At 42.8% G+C, this 24,073-nt stretch overlaps 1 protein-coding gene across 1 annotated transcript in view; it reads right to left on the reverse strand.

Moving 5' to 3' along the window:
* THADA (THADA armadillo repeat containing) overlaps nt 1-24,073 on the reverse strand; it is a 649,870-nt gene that overhangs the window by 600,014 nt on the left and 25,783 nt on the right. Inside the window, 5 exon segments of the mRNA XM_030195792.1 lie at nt 206-396; nt 6,664-6,712; nt 13,331-13,363; nt 14,474-14,622; nt 19,544-19,674. Coding sequence (XP_030051652.1) covers nt 206-396; nt 6,664-6,712; nt 13,331-13,363; nt 14,474-14,622; nt 19,544-19,674 — 553 coding nt within the window.

Raw genomic sequence — 24,073 nt, forward strand, 5'->3', positions numbered from 1 at the left:
TCACCCTAACCTCTATCCTAGGGATGCCTCTCGTCATGTTGTAGTAAATGGCTTCTGAAAACTGGCCTCTTTATCACTATGTGGTAAACTTTCTGCCATGCACAGTATTGCAAAAGTTATGAAACAGAGTATAGACCTTTCCCTCCAGCAGGAAGAAGGATCTAAGGATAGAATTCCCAACTGTGCAAATGACGCAGACACTTACCATCCATTAACACATTCGTGAGGCAGCGGAGCATTCCACTCATGCTGTGCCAGACATCAGAATCAGGATCTCTCTGAAGACATTCTTGATCATTCACCTGTACTTTTTGCACCAGGACCATCGAAACTTTTACAGCCATCAATAAGTCGTGCATCAACTGAGTCTGGGCAATACGATTCCCATGAAGTCTCCTTTAAAAAGGAAAAAACAAAATGTGTGAACATTTTACAATACTATACTAGAGGCTTGTATCCCGCCTAATCCCCTAAAAAAAAGGGGTGAGAGGCAGATAACAAAAACACCCAAGCATTACAATCACATAGGTAACAAAAGAAAAAGTAAATCATATTAACATACATAGTAACATATAGGCATATTTTCAAAGCACTTAGCCTTCCAAAGTTCCATAGGTTTCTATGGAACTTTGGAAGGCTAAGTGCTTTGAAAATATGCCTCATAGTAACATAGTAGATGACGGCAGAAAAAGACCTGCACGGTCCATCCAGTCTGCCCAACAAGATAACTCATATGTGCTACGTTTTGGGTATACCTTACCTTGATTTGTACCTGTGCTCTTCAGGGCACAGACTGTATAAGTCTGCCCAGCACTATCCCCGCCTCCCAACCACCAGTCCCGCCTCCCACCACCGGCTCTGGCACAGACTGTATAAGTCTGCCCAGCACCATCCCCACCTCCCGCCACCGGCTCTGGCACAGACCATATAAGTCTGCCCAGCACTATCCCCACCTCCCAACCACCAGTCCCTTCTCCCACCACCGGCTCTGGCACAGACCGTATAAGTCTGCCCAGCACTATCCCCACCTCCCAACCACCAGTCCCTTCTCCCACGACCAGCTCTGGCACAGACCGTATAAGTCTGCCCAGCACTATCCCTGCCTCCCAACCACCAGTCCCGCCTCCCACTACCGGCTCTGGCACAGACCGTATAAGTCTGCCCAGCACCATCCCCACCTCCTGCCACCGGCTCTGCCACCCAATCTCGGCTAAGCTCCTTAGGATCCATTCCTTCTGAACAGGATTCCTTTATGTTTATCTCACGTATGTTTGAATTCCGTTACCGTTTTCATTTCCACCACCTCCCGCGGGAGGGCATTCCAAGCATCCACTACTCTCTCTGTGAAAAAATACTTCCTGCCCCCCTTCAATCTCATTTCATGTCCTCTCGTTCTACCGCCTTCCCATCTCCGGAAAAGGTTCGTTTGCGGATTAATACCTTTCAAATATTTGAACGTCTGTATCATATCACCCCTGTTTCTCCTTTCCTCCAGAGTATACATGTTTAGTTCAGCAAGTCTCTCCTCATACGTCTTGTAACGCAAACCCCATACCATTCTCATCGCTTTTCTTTGCACCGCTTCAATTCTTTTTACATCCTTAGAAAGAATCAATCTCCTAAATTCACAAACAGACTTTGCCAAAAGAAAAGTTTACAGTTTTCTCTGAAACAGATAAGAGAAAAAAAACGAATACCCGATGGAAGAAAGTTTCAAATTCTAATGGCATGGAAAACTACAGATTGACCATATAGCAATCTATATTTAACACCTTTCAAAGATGGCAGCTGCAAAGTAAGACAATCCACACTTTGACCCTTAAAAGAAGTACCTGACAAGGAAAATAAGAGAAAATCATCTGCAGCATCAACATATAATGTTCTAAAAACTAAACATCAAAGTGTAAAGTGTGGAGGAGTGGCCTAGTGGTTAGGGTGGTGGACTTTGGTCCTGGGGAACTGAGGAACTGAGTTTGATTCCCACTTCAGGCACAGGCAGCTCCTTGGGACTCTGGGCAAGTCACTTAACCCTCCATTGCCCCATGTAAGCCGCATTGAGCCTGCCATGAGTGGAAAAGCGCAGGGTACAAATGTAACAAAAATAAAATAGATATTATTGGAGATTCTACATGGAATGTTGCTACTATTGGAGATTCTACATGGAATGTTGCTACTATTGGAGATTCTACATGGAATGTTGCTATTCCACTATCAACATTCCATGTAGAAGGCTGCACAGGCTTCTGTTTCTGTGAGTCTGACGTCCTGCACGTACGTGCAGGACGTCAGACTCACAGAAGCAGAAGCCAGCGCGGCCACATTGGTGATCTGCAAGGGCTGACTTCCACATGGAATGTTGGTTCCATGTAGAATCTCAAATAGTAGCAACAGTGGAGGAGTGGCCTAGTGGTTAGGGTGGTGGACTTTGGTCCTGGGGAACTGAGTTTGATTCGCACTTCAGGCACAGGGCAGCTCCTTGGGACTCTGGGCAAGTCACTTAACCCTCCATTGCCCCATGTAAGCCGCATTGAGCCTGCCATGAGTGGAAAAGCGCAGGGTACAAATGTAACAAAAATAAAATAGATATTATTGGAGATTCTAGATGGAATGTTGCTACTATTGGAGATTCTGCATGGAATGTTGATACTATTGGAGATTCTGCATGGAATGTTGCTACTATTGGAGATTCTAGACGGAATGTTGCTACTATTGGAGATTCTACATGGAATGTTGATACTATTGGAGATTCTAGATGGAATGTTGCTACTATTGGAGATTCTACATGGAATGTTGCTATTCCACTAGCAACATTCCATGTAGAAGGCTGCACAGGCTTCTGTTTCTGTGAGTCTGACGTCCTGCACATACGTGCAGGACGTCAGACTCACAGAAGCAGAAGCCAGCGCGGCCACACTGGTGATCTGAAAGGGCTGACTTCCACATGGAATGTTGGTTCCATGTAGAATCTCAAATAGTAGCAACAGTGGAGGAGTGGCCTAGTGGTTAGGATAGTGGACTTTGGTCCTGGGGAACGGAGGAACTGAGTTCGATTCCCACTTCAGGCACAGGCAGCTCCTTGTGACTCTGGACAAGTCACTTAACCCTCCATTGCCCCATGTAAGCCGCATTGAGCCTGCCATGAGTGGGAAAGCGCAGGGTACAAATGTAACAAAAATAAAATAGATATTATTGGAGATTCTACATGGAATGTTGCTACTATTGGAGATTCTACATGGAATGTTGCTACTATTGGAGATTCTACATGGAATGTTGCTATTCCACTATCAACATTCCATGTAGAAGGCTGCACAGGCTTCTGTTTCTGTGAGTCTGACGTCCTGCACGTACGTGCAGGACGTCAGACTCACAGAAGCAGAAGCCAGCGCGGCCACATTGGTGATCTGCAAGGGCTGACTTCCACATGGAATGTTGGTTCCATGTAGAATCTCAAATAGTAGCAACAGTGGAGGAGTGGCCTAGTGGTTAGGGTGGTGGACTTTGGTCCTGGGGAACTGAGTTTGATTCGCACTTCAGGCACAGGGCAGCTCCTTGGGACTCTGGGCAAGTCACTTAACCCTCCATTGCCCCATGTAAGCCGCATTGAGCCTGCCATGAGTGGGAAAGCACAGGGTTCAAATGTAACAAAAACAAAATAGATACTATTGGAGATTCTACATGGAATGTTGCTACTATTGGAGATTCTACATGGAATGTTGCTACTATTAGAGATTCTACATGGAATGTTGCTACTATTGGAGATTCTACATGGAATGTTGCTACTATTGGATATTCTACATATAATGTTGCTATTCCACTAGCAACATTCCATGTAGAAGGCTGCACAGGCTTCTGTTTCTGTGAGTCTGACGTCCTGCACGTACGTGCAGGACGTCAGACTCACAGAAGCAGAAGCCAGCGCAGCCACATTGGTGATCTGCAAGGGCTGACTTCCACATGGAATGTTGGTTCCATGTAGAATCTCAAATAGTAGCAACAGTGGAGGAGTGGCCTAGTGGTTAGGGTGGTGGACTTTGGTCCTGGGGAACTGAGTTTGATTCCCACTTCAGGCACAGGCAGCTCCTTGTGACTTTGGGCAAGTCACTTAACCGTCCATTGCCCCACGTAAGCCGCATTGAGCCTGCCATGAGTGGGAAAGCACAGGGTACAAATGTAACAAAAATAAAATAGATACTATTGGAGATTCTACATGGAATGTTGCTACTATTGGACATTCTGCATGGAATGTTGCTATTCCACTAGCAACATTCCATGTAGAAGGCTGCGCAGGCTTCTGTTTCTGTGAGTCTGACGTCCTGCACGTACGTGCAGGACGTCAGACTCACAGAAGCAGAAGCTTGCGCGGCCACATTGGTGATCTGCAAGGGCCGACTTCTACATGGAATGTTGCTAGTGGGACTCTGGGCAAGTCACTTAACCCTCCATTGCCCCATGTAAAGCCGCATTGAGCCTGCCATGAGTTGGAAAGTGCGGGGTACAAATGTAACAAAAATAAATAAATAAAAACAATTCATGCTTCTATAGGGTAGCCAATGAAGACCAGCAAATAACAGGGTCGCATGATCACATCTACTTTTCCTACAAATCAGCCTAGCAGCTACGTTGTGAATCAAACCTCTTAGCTTCTTCAATAATTTCTATGAAATACCTATAGTGAATTACAGTAGTCCAGAGATGAGCAAATAACAGCCTGAACCAAAACTCTGAAATGTTAAGGAAAAAATAAAGATTGAATTCAATGTAATTGCTTCAATTTCAACATAGATTTTTCCAGTACACCATTAATCTGAGGTTCCATCATTAAAGATGTCCAAAATAACCCCCCAAGACCCTGGACTTCTTATCCACTGAAAGACATGACCCATCCAACAATATAATCTGATCCAGTATAGAACTATGATTAATAGCAAACCACAGGCAGGGCCGGTCTTAGGCAGAGGCGACCAAGGCGACCGCATAGGGCCCCGCGCCTAAGGGGGCCCCACGCAGCGCCTCAACTCTGCCTCGCTCGTGCCTCCGCTCCGACCTCCACCGCTGCTCGCCTTAGTCGCCTGAGATGATCCCCATTCCCGCGGCTCGGCCACTCCGCTCCCGCCACCACCGGCGCGGCATCCACCCCCGGCTTGGGCCCACTACTAATTGTAGTGGACTTGAACTGAATAATTTCTGGGGAGGGGAGGTTTCATGATAGCATTGTGCTTATTATTTCAATCAGTTTTTTTTGTACAAGTTTAGCTTCATTTGTCTTTATTTTAAATTTCGTAAATAAAAAAATGTTCTAAAAATGGAATAATCTTATCAATGGGGTGGAGCTAGGGTGGGGGCGGGGCTAGGTTAGGCGGGGCTATGATGGGGCCCCACCAAATTGGTCTGCATAGGACCCCGCACTTGCTAAGACCGGCCCTGACCAAAGGTACTAATTATTTTTGTTACATTTGTACCCCGCGCTTTCCCACTCATGGCAGGCTCAATGCGGCTTACATGGGACAACGGAGGGTGAATGAATGGCAGAGCAGCTTTCAAAATGCTTCCCAACATTTCAGCTGAACTAAACTGGCCTACAAGCAAGAAGAGGAAACAGGGGAATAAACAGCCCCATTCTACACAGGTCGGAGAAATAGGAAATGAGACATGCAAGCCACTAACAAGACTAGTTGTCCTTACTAAAGCTCCTTTTCAGTTTAGCCTACTACTGTTCTACTTTTCAAAGAACTTCTCACCCTGCTAACACTTCCTTAAGGGTAGCCTCCATTTCAACAAAGTCAGCATACCTGAATTTGAGGAATTTGACTTTGTACGACCCCTTTTCAGCTCTTACATTAAACTAAAATGGTAGCAGGGAAGAAAGACTAAGGAGGCTAGGGCTTTTCAGCTTGGAGAAGAGACGGCTGAGGGGAGACATGATAGAGGTATATAAAATAATGAGTGGAGTGGAACAGGTGGATGTGAAGCGTCTGTTCACGCTTTCCAAAAATACTAGGACTAGGGGGCATGCGATGAAACTACAGTTTAGTAAATTTAAAACATATCGGAGAAAATGTTTCTTCACCCAACGCATAATTAAACTCTGGAATTCATTGCCGGAGAACGTGGTGAAGGCGGTTAGCTTGACAGAGTTTAAAAAGGGGTTAGACGGTTTCCTAAAGGACTAGCTCATAAACCGCTACTAAATGGACTTGGGAAAAATCCACAATTCCAGGAATAACATGTATAGAATGTTTGTACGTTTGGGAAGCTTGCCAGGTGCCCTTGGCCTGGATTGGCCGCTGTCGTGGACAGGATGCTGGGCTCGATGGACCCTTGGTCTTTTCCCAGTGTGGCATTACTTATGTACTTATATGTTATGGGATGATCAGTGGAGTTCAGATTACCATCCACCTGGCTATTAGAAACACTTTCTTCATGTCTAAGCATCATATTGCCCCCTTTCCTCATGGTTTCTGTTTCCATTAGCCTAAGCATAGCCCTTGAAGGGAGTCTGACTCTACAGAGATAATGTTCTGATCCATGGCATCAGATAGAAGTAGAAACAGAGGAAGGATACACTGTGCACAGACCGCAGAAAGCACAAAGCTGAACGTGCATGTCCAGGAGGTCCGACTACATTTTATCTCAGAACAGAATTAATGTATTTAGAAGATTTACCTATTTTGGTCTTGAAATGTATGTATTGACTTCTGCAGGAACTGAAGAACTGTGAAGAACAAATACAATTATTAAAGTTCAGTTTTAGTTAATTTACCAACTTATTATACCAATGCTATATAGGCACTTCTAACCGAAACTACCAAGTTTTGGTTCAGTGTGGGTTAACAAAAGATTTGAACCAGTCATTTATGGGAATAATTACAGTTCTCAATGAGATTATCCTTTAAAATACTTCAAAAATAAAGATGTTTTTAACTCTCAATGAAAGATCATACAATTTGATTCAAATCTGAGAAGGTAATGTATTCCAAGACTTTATAGCCTGATAGGAAAAAAAGTTAATGCAAACCAAACAATCATTTATATTTTAAATTTTTTGCAGAGGAAAAGCTCAGAATAAATTGATTTCTAAGACCTGATTATCTATTTATACGTTGATATATACGTGATGTAGCAGATAAGAAAAGATGAACAAGCGGACAACATTTAAATTCAATGCATGCTCCTATTGGCACTTTACAATAAAAACTTAAACAAGGAGGGCACAAATAAAAAAACAAAAAAGGACCACAAGAAAGACAGAAAAGGGCTAATACAAGCTTTTTTTAATCTGAAACTTACATTAAAAGACCGCTAAGAGAAAACAAAAGGAGAGTGAAATCATCGCTTGAGATGGCTGTTTGAGCAAGGGGTTGTTCACCATCAAATTAAAATTATTTATTTATTTATTGCATTAGTATCCCACATTTTACCACCTCTTTGCAGGCTCAATGTGGCTTACAATACATCATGAATAGTGGAGATATATAATAAAATAGACATTTAGTATTATGGAAGGATCTTGGGTAGCATGATAATGAAAAAGAATGAGGTTAGTATAACAAGCAAATATTATAGGACAATATTGGATATATGTGGAGAAGTTCACATTTGTTGATCACCTTGTTAAAGAGATGGGTCTTCAGTTGTTTGTGGAAGTCAGTTAGTTCATAGATCGTTTTTAAGTTGCGCGGCAGCGCGTTCCAGAATTGTGTGCTCAAGTAGGAAAAGGTTGACACATGCGTTAGTTTGTATTTTAGACCTTTACAGTTAGGGAAGTGAAGGTTGAGGAATGGAATTAGCAGCCTTCGTCTCCATCCCAGTTCTACATTGTGCCAATTTCATCTTGCAGTCTTACAGATCACAGCAGAGCTTTTGTGATGAGTATTTTGCATCCTCGGGTGGTCAACCTGCAAGACTTCGACTACCAGCAACATGAACCGGCTCTGGGCCTAGACCGCAGGGAAAAGGGTGGAGCACACAGTGAGAATGCGCCGACTGTTTCAGCTGAGGCCTCGGTCCCCCGTCCCATGGAATCCGCTAAGGAGTCTGCAGATCCAATGCAGAATGTCTGCATTTGGCTGCAACAAATTAAATCCGACCTTTGTGCTGTGCGCTCAGAGCTCTGAGCCTTGGGAACAATGTGCAACAGGAAATCACAGACTTGGGAAAGTGCGTCACTGACACGGAGGTGGGCCTGGAGGAGCAGACCGATGTAGGCTTGGACAAACAGCTGACAGACTCTAAACAGGGAACTAAATACCTTCTAGATAAAATGGAGGACTTGCAGAACAACAGTCGATGTTCTAATCTCTAACTGCATAGGCTGCCTGAGTCCCCGAAATATATGGACTGTGAAAAGGTGGTGCAATATGTGGTGGCCATATCTGTAAATGCAGATTCAGTTGACAGAGACCACTGGCTTAAAGAGAGCACACAGAGCGTTGGGTTCATGGCAATTCAATGTGCCCAAGGACATCACAGCTTGTATTAAGGATTACAAACTCAAGGGGGCTGTGCTAGACAAAGTGAGAGCTAATCTGCACTATGAATGGGATACCTGTAGAACGGATATTTATCAGGATTTATCTACTATTATCCCAAAATGTAGAGGTGAACTGCGTCCTTTGACCCAACATTTACATGACACTGGGATACATTACAGGTGGCAACATCCATTTGCTTTAGTGTTTTATAAAGATGGTAAATTGCACAGTATATGCTCCACAGTTGATGCTCAGGAGCTGCTTCCAGCTGGTGATACCCAGCCAGTGGTTGAATCTGCTAGTTGGGTAGGACAAAGGGCCTTAGAGGCCGAAATGGCATTAGGTTTCCCAGGGTGGTGGGTATTTGCAACCACAGCTCTCTGACAGGCAGCTGCCGACCCAGAAATCTAAGGCATGATGATGACTGCTCTATATCTTCTTTTGTCCGCTGTTTGGCTTAATCTGGGACAAATCTGATTTGGGGATTTTTTATGGCCTACTGTCTGCTGCCTGGGATGGACTCGGAGGATTTTTAGTTGAGCTCCTTTAGAGTTTATGCAGTGGTGCTCTCTTCCTCCTTACTCTGATGTGCTGACGGCAGCTGGTCAACATACTACATAAGTGCTGCAATACTGGGACAGACCAAAGGTCCATCAAGCCCAGCTTCCTGTTTCCAACAATGGCCAATCCAGGTTACAAGTACCTGGCAAGATCCCAAAACAGTACAATATAATTTATGTTGCTTATCCTAGAAATAAGCAGTGGATATTCCCCCAAGTCCATTTAATAATGGCTTATGGACTTTTCTTTTAGGAAGCTATCCAAAACGTTTTAAAACCCCGCTAAGCTAACCACTTTTACTACATTATCTGGCAACGAATTCCAGAGCTTAATTACATGTTGAGTAAAGAAATATTTCTCTGATTTGTTTTAAATTTACCACTTTGTAGCTTCATTGCACGCCCCCCAGTCCTAGTATTTTTGAAAAGGGTAAACAAGAGATTCATGTCTACCTGTTCCACACCACTCATTATTTTATAGACCTCTGTCGTGTCTCCCCTCAGCCGTCTTTTCTCCAAGCTGAAGAGCCCTAGTCACTTTAGCCTGTCCTCATAGGGAAGTTGTGCCATCCCCTTTATCAAATGCATGGTTAAAGATTGTGAGAAATTGTATTTGTTCTAAAAAGTGTTTTGAATAAAATGAATTTTGAGATGATAAACAGTTACTATTTTACGGTATATTGAATGTAATTAGGAGAGAAGACGTACTCAGTTGATGTTAATACAATGAATATTCATGAGAGATTTGCATGCAGTTTCGCTGAGGCCCTTGTTGGGGTTCAGTTTAAGTTGGTGATTTGGATTATTGAACAAGAAAAGTTGGTGTGAATGTCTATTCATTTGAAGCCTCCATCTGCCGGTGGATTTAAAGATACCTAAGAATACATTTGGATGATCTTCTCTTCTTGTGAAGATAAGTACTGTGTTCGTTCTTTTCTTGTTTCTATTGCCATATGAGGAAACACCAGTAACTTTGTACTTTTTGGAATTGTTTTTGATTTTTCGCTTTTGACTGACACAGACTGCAAATGTTTAGGCTCTGTTCCAGGTTTTTTGGGGACAGTATTTTTATTCAGTTAGTGGAGTTTTTTTGATACTGTTCTCTTTTCGCTGGATTATTGATTTAAAGGCCGATGGTAACATTGGGACTCCATTTGGAGGTGTGAGTGGCCCTTCTCAGCGTATGTCACAATTTGCTGTGAGAGCTTTGAGGCTTGACATTTTTTGGCAATAAGAAATTTGAGGGGCCTTTTGCAGACTATCTCAACCATGAGCTTTTAGCAAACTAACGTTTAGATTTTCTGATTTCTAAGAATGCCATCAAGTATGACCAGGTTAAATAAGATGCTCTGTTGAAAGACAAACTGCACATTTGTCTTTCAACAGAGAAGCTACCAAACTGGGGTAGCTCTGGTATAAACATATAAGAATTTAAAATATATAAATCTCGGAGGAGAGAAGGTAAACATAGAGGCATATTTTCAAAGCACTTAGACTTACAAAGTTACATTTTATCCTATGGAACTTTGTAAGTCTAAGTGCTTTGAAAATGAGCCCTATAGTAAACACAGTAGATGACGGCAGAAAAAGACCTGCACGGTCCATCCAGTCTGCCCAACAAGTTTACTCATATGTGCTACTTTTTGTGTATACCTGACCTTGATTTGTACCTGTGCTCTTCAGGGCACAGACTGTATAAGTCTGCCCAGCACTATCCCCGCCTCCCAACCACCAGCTCTGGCACAGACCGTATAAGTCAGCCCAGCACTATCCCTGCCTCCCAACCACCAGTCCCATCTCCCACCACCGGCTCTGGCACAAACCGTATAAGTCTACCCTGCACTATCCCTGCCTCCCAACCACCAGCCCTGCCTCCCACCATCGGCTCTGCCACCCGATCTCGACTAAGCTCCTGAGGATCCATTCCTTCTGCACAGGATTCCTTTATGCTTATCCCACGCATGTTTGAATTCCGTTACCGTTTTCATTTCCACCACCTCCCGCGGGAGGGCATTCCAAGCATCCACTACTCTCTCCGTGAAAAAATACTTCCTGACATTTTTCTTGAGTCTGCCCCCCTTCAATCTCATTTCATGTCCTCGATACTGGCACTGAAATACTTCAGAAAGATAATAAATAATGCACTAATGACAAGCATTAATACAGATGAAAGGATGTCTTGGATATGGGGTCATAAAGTGAAGTTGGGAGGAATACATATTAAGGATCAAATCCTACACCGCATGTGACAGAAAGGATGCTAAATGGATAAAAACCTCCTCTCAAAGAGGGTGATGCAAGTAGACAAAACAATGGAATTCAACATGTTCACAGAGAAACTAGTAAATATGGAGACCAAACGCATGGGCTGAAGTGTTATGATAAGAACAGTCAGACTGGAAAGGGCTTTGCAGTTGTCAACTGCCCATCAAATTCCCTGTCAGCATATATGTCTAGATTATAGCAGTAACATAGTAACATAGTAGATGACAGCAGAAAAAGACCTGCACGGTCCATCTAGTCTGCCCACGATAAACTCATATGTGTATACCTTACCTTGATTTGTACCTGTCTTTTTCAGGGCACAGACCGTATAAGTCTGTCCAGCAGTATTTCCCGCCTCCCAACCACTAGTCCCGCCTCCCATCACCGGCTCTGGCACAGACCCCGTATAAGTCTGCCCTCCCCCAACCTAGCCTCTCAACCACCAACCCCTCTTCCCTCCGCCACCCAATTTCAGCTAAGCTTCTGTGGATCCATTCCTTCTGCACAGGATTCCTTTATGCCTGTCCCACGCATGTTTGAATTCCGTTACCGTTTTCATCTCCACCACCTCCCGCGGGAGGGCATTCCAAGCGTTCACAGTGTATATCTCCAGTAGGTAATCAATAGAAACAAAATAAAACATGGAAAAGAAAATAAGATACCACCTTTTTTATTGGTCATAACTTAATGCATTCCTTGATTAGCTTTCGAAGGTTGCCCTTCTTCGTCAGATCGGAAATAAGCAAATGCTGGTAGATGGAGGATTGGCCTAGTGGTTAGGGTGGTGGACTTTGGTCCTGGGGAACTGAGGAACTGAGTTCAATTCCCACTGCAGGCACAGGCAGCTCCTTGTGACTCTGGGCAAGTCACTTAACCCTCCATTGCCCCATGTAAGCCGCATTGAGCCTGCCATGAGTGGGAAAGCGCAGGGTACAAATGTAACAAAAATAAAATAGATACTATTGGAGATTCTACATGGAATGTTGCTACTATTGGAGATTCTACATGGAATGTTGCTATTCCACTAACAACATTCCATGTAGAAGGCTGCGCAGGCTTCTGCTTCTGTGAGTCTGACATCCTGCACGTACGTGCAGGACATCAGACTCACAAAAGCAGAAGCCTGCGCGGCCACATTGGTGATCTGCAAGGGCCGACTTCTACATGGAATGTTGCTAGTGGAATAGCAACATTCCATGTAGAATCTCAAATAGTAGCAACAGTGGAGGAGTGGCCTAGTGGTTAGTGTGGTGGACTTTGGTCCTGAGGAACTGAGTTCGATTCCCACTTCAGGCACAGGCAGCTCCTTATGACTCTGGGCAAGTCACTTAACCCTCCATTGCCCCATGTAAGCCGCATTGAGCCTGCCATGAGTGGGAAAGCGCGGGGTACAAATGTAACTAAAATAAAAAAAAATAAAAATCTGACGAAGGACAACCTTCAAAAGCTAATCAAGAAATGCATTAAGTTATGTCCAATAAAAAAAGGTGGTATCTTATTTTCTTTTCCATGTTTTATTTTGTTTGATTTCTATAGATTCTACATGGAATGTTGCTATTCCACTAGCAACATTCCATGTAGAAGTCAGCCCTTGTAGATCACCAATGTGGCCGCGCAGGCTTCTGCTTCTGTGAGTCTGACGTCCTGCACGAACGTGCAGGACGTCAGACTCACAGAAACAGAAGCCTGCGCAGCCTTCTACATGGAATGTTGCTAGTGGAGTAGCAACATTCCATGTAGAATCTCCAATAGTAGCAACATTCCATGTAGAATCTCCAATGGTATCTATTTTACTGTCATAGTAATGCTTGAATGTTTTCACTTATATACACTGTCAGCTAGCACATTTGCTTATTTCCGATCTGAGGAAGAAGGGCAACCTTCGAAAGCTAATCAAGAAATGTATTAAGTTATGTCCAATAAAAAAGGTATCATCTTATTTTCTTTTCCATGTTTTATTTTGTTTGATTTCTATTGATTACCTTTAAAAGTGACTAACACGGCTACCACACCTCATCTCCAGTAGGAACTCACCTTCTATGAAGACATCTGTTACACAAGTCGTACCTGTAAAAAAGAAAAAGGAAATTATATATAATTCAAGTACTGTGTATCAATTATTTAGTATGATTTATCGTATTTTTATATATAAAACATGCGCAAATTGCATGTTTATGTAAAAATTAATTTCTATAATGCAAACACGCATACAATGCACACTATACCAGTTTATTTTTCCAAAGCATGCTAACTACAAAATGAACACAACTGTTTTTAAGGACTTTTGTTTTTCGATTTTTGCAGGTATTAATGCACGAAACCTGCAAAAAAAAAAAAAAACTAAAAAGAAAAAGCAAAGGCCTTAAAAACAGACATGCTAATTTTGCAATTAGCACATCTTAGTAAAAATACACTGGCTTAGTACGCTCACACATATACCGCGCAAGAGGTAGGCGCAGTTTCTAAAAATGCGTATAACGCATGCATTATATACATCAAAATATGGCAGCTGCTAAAGACATTGAACCCATTCTAAACAGATTTTGTGTCGCACAAGTGCAACTTGACATTGACCCAGACTCTATCTCCCCACCTTACCCTCCTCTCTCTATCACCTGTCTCTACCTACCTACCCACCCATCCTTCTATTATGTTATACTTAATTTCCTACTTTAAATAACAAAATTCTGTGTTACCTATTACTATGTAAGCCGCATTGAGCCTGGTTTTAGTGGGAAAGTGTGGGAAACAAATATAATAAATAAATAAGTAAAATATATGTAGCAACAAAAAAAGCACTTGAAAAGTAGGATTATTACACTGCATTCATAGAATCTATATTCAATGAAGAATTTCCTTGGCAGGAAAAAAATTCAAGAAAACTATTATAGCCCAATTCAGGTAAAACCATCTATGCGGAACTTTAAAGCACTCATCTGTTTCAAGATTTCTCTATCCATCAAATAATTGGCCGGTATACAGCTAAATAAAAATGGTGCCCTATACCATACTGACCCCCCCCCCCCCCCCTTTTACAAAGCCGTGCGGCAATGCCAACACAGAACATTACTGCACTGGCAGCATGGCTTTATAAAAAGGGCGGTGGGGGGAGTGAATATCCAAATGCAAAAATGCAGTGCAGATTTTAGCTGTGGTTATAATACAAAAATGAAATACCTATGCTGAAATTGTCCATACAGGATGTAAGATTATCAATCACTTTTCTAAACAGATGTGCATCTGTGTTCCCAAGTTCTTTTCTAAGGTGTCTGGTAAAACTGTATACTGCTTCTGCTTTAAACTGGTCTGGAAGGGCATTCAGTGAACTAGAATGGAAACAAAAGAAACAGAACACAAAACCAGGCATGCTTGTGATGGAGAAATAAGCAAGAACACCACATTAAGATAGAATGAGAAAAAGTTATATAAATGCTCCTGTCAATATTCAGTCGGTGGCAGTCAGCGGTTTTTTGCTGTTTTTTTTAATTATTATTTTAAATGCTGACCACCACCAGCTACATTAGCCCCAAATATTCAATACCAAGTCATGTCCAGGTACCAGCATTGAATATCTGGCTCTTTTCAGACATGTACTGGCCAAGGGGACTTTTATGTGGGTCCTAGTTGAATATCGGAGCTGAGACCTGCATAAGGGGATTCTTCATTCCCCCATCCCTCACCCCACCAAGTTCATTCCCCACTCTCTCTCCCACCAAAACCAGAAAGCCACCTAAATGCCTGTCTCCCAAACCCCACAAAAGGGTCCTCTGGCACCCCCAAGTCCCAACAGGTCCCCTAACCCTGGGCCTATCATAGTAGGCCTGGCAGCCTAGTAGTCATCAGGGAAGTAGCAAACCCCCCTCATTTCTACCCCTAGCAGCTCTGTATTAAGAATGGCTGATGCAAGCCTATTGCTAGAGGCTGAAGCACTTTTAATATGGAGCTACAAGTATCAAAAGCGAGTGGGATTAGCTCCAGCCCTGGCGATCACTAAACCATCTGGCCTGGCACAGTAGGCCTGGAGGCGTGGGGCTGCTGGGGCTTGGGAGATGGCAAAAAGGGCCTTTTCCAAGGTGAGGGATTCAGGAAGGAGGGAAGATCAGTTGCAGGTCGATATCCAGAAGTTATGCAGATGCTGGCAAATATTCAGTAGTAAACAGTCAAAGATAGACTGCTTATTTTGCAGTCCTATCTGCCCACTTACCATCCTTTATCTGCAACATTGTGTAACGCTGATGCTGGAGGGATTGAAAGCTGTTGGTGGGGGGGGGGGGGGGGGGGTGCATGCGTGTGTGTGTGTTGTCATAGGAATTTCAGGTTGTCATCAGGGGGGTTGGGGTGCTTTTCATGAGTGGGGGAGGTCACTGCCACATCTTAACAAACGTGCCCTCAAACAAAAATTTATGAAAACAGAGAGTATAGCCTTATTTGCAGCCTGAATTCTAGCAATATTAATGAAAGCATTTTAACACTGGCAGATATCAGGGATAGCACAAGTGGGAACTGTTTTTGCTACCAACATCCCCTGGACTCCTAGAATGAGTCGGGGTCTGAGGCAGTATAGGGGCTCAGTTATCGCATCTGTGAATTACCCCTTCACAGGCAGTGGGTGATCCTTTTTCTTAAGGATGGGGTTGCAAAGGCCATTGGCCACCAGAGAACAAAGCCCTCATGAGACATCCAATTCAGGTTACGAGGCCCCTTTAAGGTCTGCCACTGTCACATAAAATTAGGCACTTAAAGTTTTTTTTTTTGGTTCCTAAGGTTGCAAAAAACAACTACATTTTCCAGAAGTGCTTTTTTCTATGTGTGTGTGAAATGGAGCTGCATTTTCACTCACTCTTTTTCACAAACATCTCTTAAGACACTTAGCATGATTTTTCAAATGTCAAATTTGAATAAAAGAACATAAGCTTTGCCATACTGGGACGGACTGAAGATCCATCAAGCCAAATATCCTGTTTCCAACAGTGGTCAATCCAGGTCACAAGTACTTGGCAAGATCTCAGAACAATAAAACATAATTTATGCTGCTTATCCTAGGAAAAAAGCAGTGGATTTTCCCAAGTCTATCTGGACTTTTCTTTTAGGAAATTATCCAAACTTTTTAAAACTCTGCTAAGCTAACTGCTTTTACCACATTCTCTGGCAACAAATTCCAATTCCAACAGCATAATTACATGTTGAGTGAAGAAATATTTTCTCTTCATTGCTTGCCCCCTAGTCCTAGTATTTTTGGAAAGGTAAACAAGAGATTTACCTCTACCTGTTCTACTCCTCTCGGTATTTTATAGACCTCTATCATATCTCCCCTCAGCCGTCTCTTCCCCAAGCTGAAGAGCCCTCGCCACTTTAGCCTTCCTTATAGGGAAGTCATCCCATCCTCTTTTATCTTTCTTGGCACCCTTCACTGTACCTTTCTAATTCAGCTATATCTTTTTTGAGATGTGGTGCCCAGAATTGCACACAATATTCAAGGTGAAGTTGCACCACGGAGCAATACAAAGGCATTATAACATCCTCATTTTTGTTTTCCATTCCTTTCCTAATAATTCCTAACATTCTATTTGCTTTCTTAGCCACCGCTGCACACTGAGCAGAGGGTTGCATCAGGTAGCTATATTTTGGGCTCTACTTTCCCACATGCATCATTTTGCATTTGTTCACATTAAATGTCATCTGTCATTTGGAAGTCCAGTCTCTTGCAATTTTTCACAATCCTCTTGCAATTTAACAACTTAGAATAACTTTGTGTCATCAGCAAATTTAATTAACACTAGTTATTCCCATCTCTAGATCATTTATACATATGTTAAAAAGAAGCGGTCCCAGCACAGACCCCTGGGGGAACCCCACTAACTACCCTTGAGAATACTGACCATTTAATCCTACTCTCTGTTTTCTATCTTTTTACCAGTTTTTAATCCACAATAGGATATTACTTACCTCCTGTCCCTCCTCAGGAGTCTTTCATGAGGTACTTTGTCAAATGTCTTTCAAAAATCCAGATAACAATAATGACTAGCTCACCTCTACAAATGTATTCACCCCTTCAAAGAAATGTAGTAGATTGGCGAGGCAATATTTCTCTTGACTAAATCCATGTTGGATTTGTCTCATTAATCCATATGCGAGACCCCAAGCAAGGGTTGGGAGTGGGACGGTGAAATAACACAACCAGACAAAAGGGATGAGCACAAAATAAGTATCTATTTACAGGACTCCTGGGCCTGTTCCTTCACAGGGCCCGAGACATAGTGTGGGTAAAACTCTGCGGTTCAAGAAAACAGTTATTAAGCAGGCCTCTAGTGGCAAGACAACACAGTTTGTGACTGCTGGGCTTGCCACGCACCAAACACAGCCTATATTTCTTATTTTCCTTCAGAGGTACAGATCTAGCTCCAGCCAGATCTCAGCAAAGCTTGCCAGTCTTAAAAGCACAAGGTTGGCTTACCTCATTCCAGTCACAGCTGCTATACGTAGCATAGACTGGGACTTCAGTTCTTCCTTCCCTGGGCCTCCCTATCCTCAGCCTAGCCCTATCTTTTATACTCCTTGGTATGGACTCCGCCCCTCCCAGCTAACCTGCTTCCGGGGCGGGTAGAGACATAGGATCTCTAAAGTAGTGACAGGGAGAATAGAATGCATGGATGGGCAGACTGGATAGACCATATGGCCCTTTATCTGCCTAATTTTCTGTTTCAATGAGGATTGTATCAATAATATAACCAAACTGAAACAAATAATGTTGATAAAGGTAAGCCAGTTGATGTAGTGTATCTAGATTTTCAGAAAGCTTTTGCCAAAGTTCCTCATGAGAAACTCCAAGAGTCGTGGGATAGGAGGTAATGTTCTGTTGTGGATTAGGAATAATTGATTATTGGACAGAAAACAGAGGAGGAGGGTGAATAGTGGACTGTTGCAGGGATCTGTACTGAGACCAATGCTATTTAACATATTTATAAATGACCTGGAAATCGGAATGACAAGTGAAGCAATTAAATTTGCAGATGACACAAAACTGTTAAAGGTCATTAAAACACATGCAGACTGTGAAAACTTTTGGAGGACCAGGCAACTAAATGGCAGAAGAAATTTAATGTGGACAAATGCAAAGTGATACACATTGGAAACAATAATCCAAATAATAGTTACCTGATGCTAGGGTTCACCTTAGAGGAGTCAGCACCCAAGAAAAAGATCTAGATGATGGTGTAGAATACACGCTGAAATCTTCTGCCCAGTGTACAGCGGCAGCCAAAAAAGCAAACAGGATGCTAGGAATTATTAGGAAATGGATGGTAAATAAGACCAAGAATAACATAATGCCTCTGTATCGTTCCATGGTGTGTTCAGTTCTAGTCGACATATCTCAAAAAAAAAAAAAAAGATATAGCCGAATTAGAAAAAGTTCAAAGAAGAGCAACCAAAATGATAATGGAGATGGAACTCCTCTCAAATGAGAAAAGGCTAACGAGGTTAGGGCTCTTCAGTTTGGAAAAGAGATAGTTGAGGGGAGATATGATTGAGGTTTACAAAATCCTGAGTGGTGTAGAATGAGTAGAAGTGAATTGATTTTTTTTTTTTTTTACGGTTTCAACAAAAAAATCCAAAAGTACAAAGACTAGGGGACACTCAATGAACTTACACAGAAATAGTTTCAAAACAAATAGGAGGAAATACTTTTTCACTCAACAAATAGTTAAGCTGTGGAACTCTTTGCCGGAGGATGTAGTAACAGCGGTTAGCGTATCTGGATTTAAAAAAGGTTTGGACAAGTTCCTGGAGGAAAAGTCCATAGTCCGCTATTGAAACAGACATTGGAAAGCCAGTGTTTGCCCTGAGATTGGTAACATGGAATGTTGCTACTCTTTGGGATTCTGAAACGTTGCTACTAATTGGGTTTCTGCCAGGTACTCGTGATCTGGATTGGCCGCTGTTTGGAAACAGGATACTGGGCTACATGGACCATTGATCTGACCCAGTATGGCTATTCTTATGTTAGCAGGAAGTGTGTCTAAAATGAGAACACATGGAATGCAACAAACAGACAACAGCTTGAGCCCCAACTTCTCTCACCCCCATACAACAAATCCCTAGAACTACGTGCAACTTGCAGAAAAACACTTAATACTCAAACTGAAAAAGGTTTCCCATTTATTGTAGTTGAGTAACTATATGCTACAAGAGTAACTGATGCAATAGTAAAAGGTAAAAGCAATCAACCAGTTTGGCTTGAAACTGTACCTTGACATCACTCTTTTTAAGGGGTTCTTAGAGTCCACTGAAAAATACATGACCACTATAGCATCTAAACAGCTGCGAACAATGGGACTGCATTCTGATTCTTCACTCAGTTTGTCCAGCAAAGGCATAATCTGTCAACAAAATACATGAGGTGAACATTAAAGGTTGTGTATGTACCGGTACTCATTTCTTTTTTTTATTATTATTTTATTTATAGATTTAACATTTACATCAACTAACATAAATGTAATGAAATACCAGAAACATGTCACTTACACAATATTAAACACTAGTAAAACATGCCCGTTTCTTGCGGCAATGAAACGGGCGCTAGCACGGTTTCCTTCCGGACCTCCCCCACCTCCCTCCCTACTCACCCCATCTGCGTTCCTCCGCCATTGTTGCTGACCTGGGCTCACCACCTTTAATTCGCTGACGTTGCTCCGCCCTTGACGTCATCACGTTTGACGCGAGGGCAGGGCCCTAACACTGTGTTTTCGGTGGCCTCACCACCACAAAGGCTTCGAACCGGCAGGAAGTGCCCTGAGGACCTGACAGTGACGTCAGTGTCCTCAGAACGTTGAGGGTGAGTTTTATTATATAGGATTATACTAACTAGTATAATTAAAGGAAAATTTTTTTTTTCTTTTGTCCACAATTATTGGTCAAGATACTAAGAATTTATACAGAAGGAAAAAAGAAAAAGAAAAAAAATCAATTACATAGCGGAAGGGAATAACGAATGTGCACAGCCAATACTCAGCATAATTTTCTAAGGGAGTACCCCCGTGGTAGGAATAGCCTTTTCCTTTGATTCGATAAAGACTAACAACTTCTTGGGACTGAAGAAAATATAATTCACCAAATCAAGAGAAATAAAACATTTACAAGGAAATTTCAATATGAATGTACCGCCTAGTTTCAGAACCCTAGGTTTGTACAAAAGAAATTATTTTCTCTTTTTTTGTGTGATCTGAGCTAGATCTGGAAACACTTGAATCTTGTGTCCCAAGAAGGAGTCATTAATATGTCAGAAATATGACCGAAGAATATTATTTCGATCAAACTCAAGGGCAAAAGTTACCAATAATGTGGTTCTTTCAGAAATCAATTCGAGAGAGTTCTCCAAGAATTCAGTCAAGTTCAGTTCAGGGGATGAAACAGTTTGAGGTTGTTCTTTTGATTGAGTGGATATACCAGTTATATATTGGGATCTCGTGATAGGGGGAAACCCTTCCACTGGAATCTCCAATACCTCAGTAAAATATTTCTTAAGCATATCTCTTGCATTTATCATAGGCGACTTCGGAAAGTTCAAAAATCTCAAATTGTTTCTACGCCCATTATTATCAAGGAATTCCAATTTTCTCTCTTGAATTTCTCTCTCTTTAATTAAAACTGAGGTAATATTCTGTAGCTTTTCAACCTCTCCTCCTATTTTCATTATTTTAGTTTGCTGCTCTTGAGACTGTTCGCGCAAAGTTTGATTAGACCGTTTCAGGTCTGATATTTCACTTGTTACTGTATTGTTCATCAAAAGTAAAGTACTATTCACAGCCTGAATGGCATCCCAAAGCGTATTCATAGTTACCACTGCTGGTCTCGTTAAACCTCCGACAGTCACGGTTGCAATCTCCCGAGAAATGGAAGCAGTGACCTGCCTGATTCCTGCGGTGGTAATTCTTTTCCTGGGGTAGAAGTGGCCATAGGTCCTCCCTCAACGAATGTCGCAGGTCTGGGTAAGTCCAAAGCCTCCAGCAAACGTGACCCCACAGGCAGAGAATCGCCTCCGGGTCGCGGAGGAGCAGTTAGGGAAGGAGGACTCAACGTCACTCCTTCTATGCTGCGCTCTGCCCCCCGAGAGGTCGAGGCTATTAAAATGGGCATTCGTTCTCCAAGAGCACCCACTCGAAAACTCTCCAAGGTCATCTGGCGGGTGGCGGGAGTAGACGGCGGAGCCACGGAGGAAGGTACCGTCGTTTTTCCCTTTCTCTTCCCCATATTGAAATTGGGAAGAGCTTTCCTCGCGCCAAAGCGTTTTCGAGTCTCAGGAGCTGGGTTGCCTCACTTCCGCTTCTGTCGCCATCTTGACCGCCAGGAGGTACTCATTTCTAATGAAAAACATCCACTTCTTACAAACTAAATCTCCTCCAGGGAGTGAGGACCCTAACCATCAAACAACAGTGTCTCTGACCAAGGACTGTGGCTTTGACAGCTAGGCTACATGGGAGGTAAGGGAATAGCCAGGAGTAAAGACTGCTGATGGTGCTCTAATCCTTACTCCAGTTGGGTTATATAATGAAGCTGGAAGCCCAAAGCAATTGGAAGATGATACCAGGTAAAAAAAGAAAAGCAATAAAGCTTGGAACAAATCCTCACTTTATTGTGATGAAAACATTACAGAATATAAAGATTATATTGTGCAAGTTGAGACGGAGCTCAAAACGCAAGGCTACCACTGAAAACAGCTGAGCAAATCCTCTCTATTGAAGATGGAGAAAAATCCATTTTCAGCCATTGTTGGCCATTTTTTTAAATCAGAAAAATCCTGTAATAACTAAAAATGAAAATACATATAAAGTTCAATTTCACATAGAATATTGAGATCAGAGTTTAAACAACTAGGTTGGGATGGGCTCGGTCCTGGTGATATTTTACAGGAGGCTCTGCTATCACATACAGCGGGAGCAGCCATTTTACACATTTGCAGTTGTACAAAAAGAGCAGCATCAAAACCATTTTGCCTTCTTCCATGATCTTTCCTCCCCCTCTCTCATCCTTGGTGACTTTAATATTCCTGCTAATGATCCTTCCAACTCTTATATTTCCAAGTTACTCGCTTTAACGTCGTCCTTTAATCTCCAACTATGCTCCACCTCCCCCACTCATCAAAATGGTCACTGTCTTGATCTCATCTTCTCCTCCAACTGTTCACCTTCTAGTTTCCTTGCCTCTGATCATCCCTCCTCTGATCACCATCTTATAACTTTCACACTTAAATCTCCTCCCTCCCAGTCCCGTCCTATCCTATCTAATTTATCTAGGAATCTTCACGATATTGACCCTTCATCTCTATCCTCCCATGTTTCAAACCTCCTCTATACTGTGGCACCATCCACGTCTGTCAACGAGGCTGTTTCTTCTTACAACAATACTCTATCCTCTGCCTTAGACACTCTTGCACCTTTGATGACCCGCCCTGTAAGGCGTACAAAACCCCAACCTTGGCTGACTTCTAATATCCGCTACCTACGTTCCTGTACCCGCTCCGCCGAACGCCTCTGGCGGAAATCTCGGGCCCTTGCTGATTTCTTACACTTTAAGTTCATGCTGACCTCCTTCCAATCTGCTCTTTTACGTGCCAAACAGGATTATTATATCCAACTGACCAACTCTCTTGGCTCTAATCCTCGACTTCTCTTCACCACATTGAACTCTCTCCTCAAGGTGCCCCCTCCCCCAACTCCCCCTTCATTATCTCCTCAGACCCTTGCTGAATTCCTTCACAACAAGGTTCAAAAGATAAACCTTGCTTTCTCTACCTCACCAGCTCTCCCTCCATTAGTCCGTTCCCCTCTCTCTCCTTCCCCTCATTCCCTTTCCTCCTTTCCTGAAGTTACTATTGAGGAAACTACACTTCTCCTTTCTTCCTCAAAATGTACCACCTGTTCCTCTGATCCCATTCCCACCCACCTTCTTAATGCCATCTCTCCTACTCTTATTCCTTTTATCTGTCACATTCTCAACCTCTCACTTTCCACTGCGACTGTCCCTGCTGCCTTTAAACATGCTGTGGTCACACCTCTCCTTAAGAAGCCTTCACTTGACCCTACTTGTCCCTCTAATTACCGACCCATCTCTCTCCTTCCTTTTCTCTCCAAATTACTTGAGCGTGCTGTTCACCGCCGCTGCCTTGATTTTCTCTCCTCACATGCTATTCTTGACCCATTACAATCTGGTTTTCGCCCTCTCCACTCAACCGAAACTGCGCTTACTAAAGTCTCCAATGACCTATTACTGGCTAAATCCAGAGGTCAATATTCCATCCTCATTCTTCTTGATCTTTCCGCTGCTTTTGACACTGTCGATCACAGCATACTTCTCGATACCCTGTCCTCACTTGGATTCCAGGGCTCTGTCCTTTCCTGGTTCTCTTCCTACCTCTCCCTCCGCACCTTTAGTGTTCACTCTGGTGGATCCTCTTCTACTTCTATCCCTCTGCCTGTCGGCGTACCTCAGGGCTCTGTTCTTGGTCCCCTCCTCTTTTCTATCTACACTTCTTCCCTTGGTTCATTAATCTCATCCCATGGCTTTTCCTACCATCTCTATGCTGATGACTCCCAAATCTACCTTTCTACCCCTGATATCTCACCTTGCATCCAAACCAAAGTTTCAGCGTGCTTGTCTGACATTGCTGCCTGGATGTCTCAACGCCACCTGAAATTAAATATGACCAAAACCGAGCTTCTCATTTTCCCCCCCAAACCAACCTCCCCGCTCCCCCCGTTTTCTATTTCTGTTGATGGCTCT

Source organism: Microcaecilia unicolor, chromosome 3 (assembly GCF_901765095.1).
Source record: "Microcaecilia unicolor chromosome 3, aMicUni1.1, whole genome shotgun sequence".
NCBI lineage: Eukaryota > Metazoa > Chordata > Amphibia > Gymnophiona > Siphonopidae > Microcaecilia > Microcaecilia unicolor.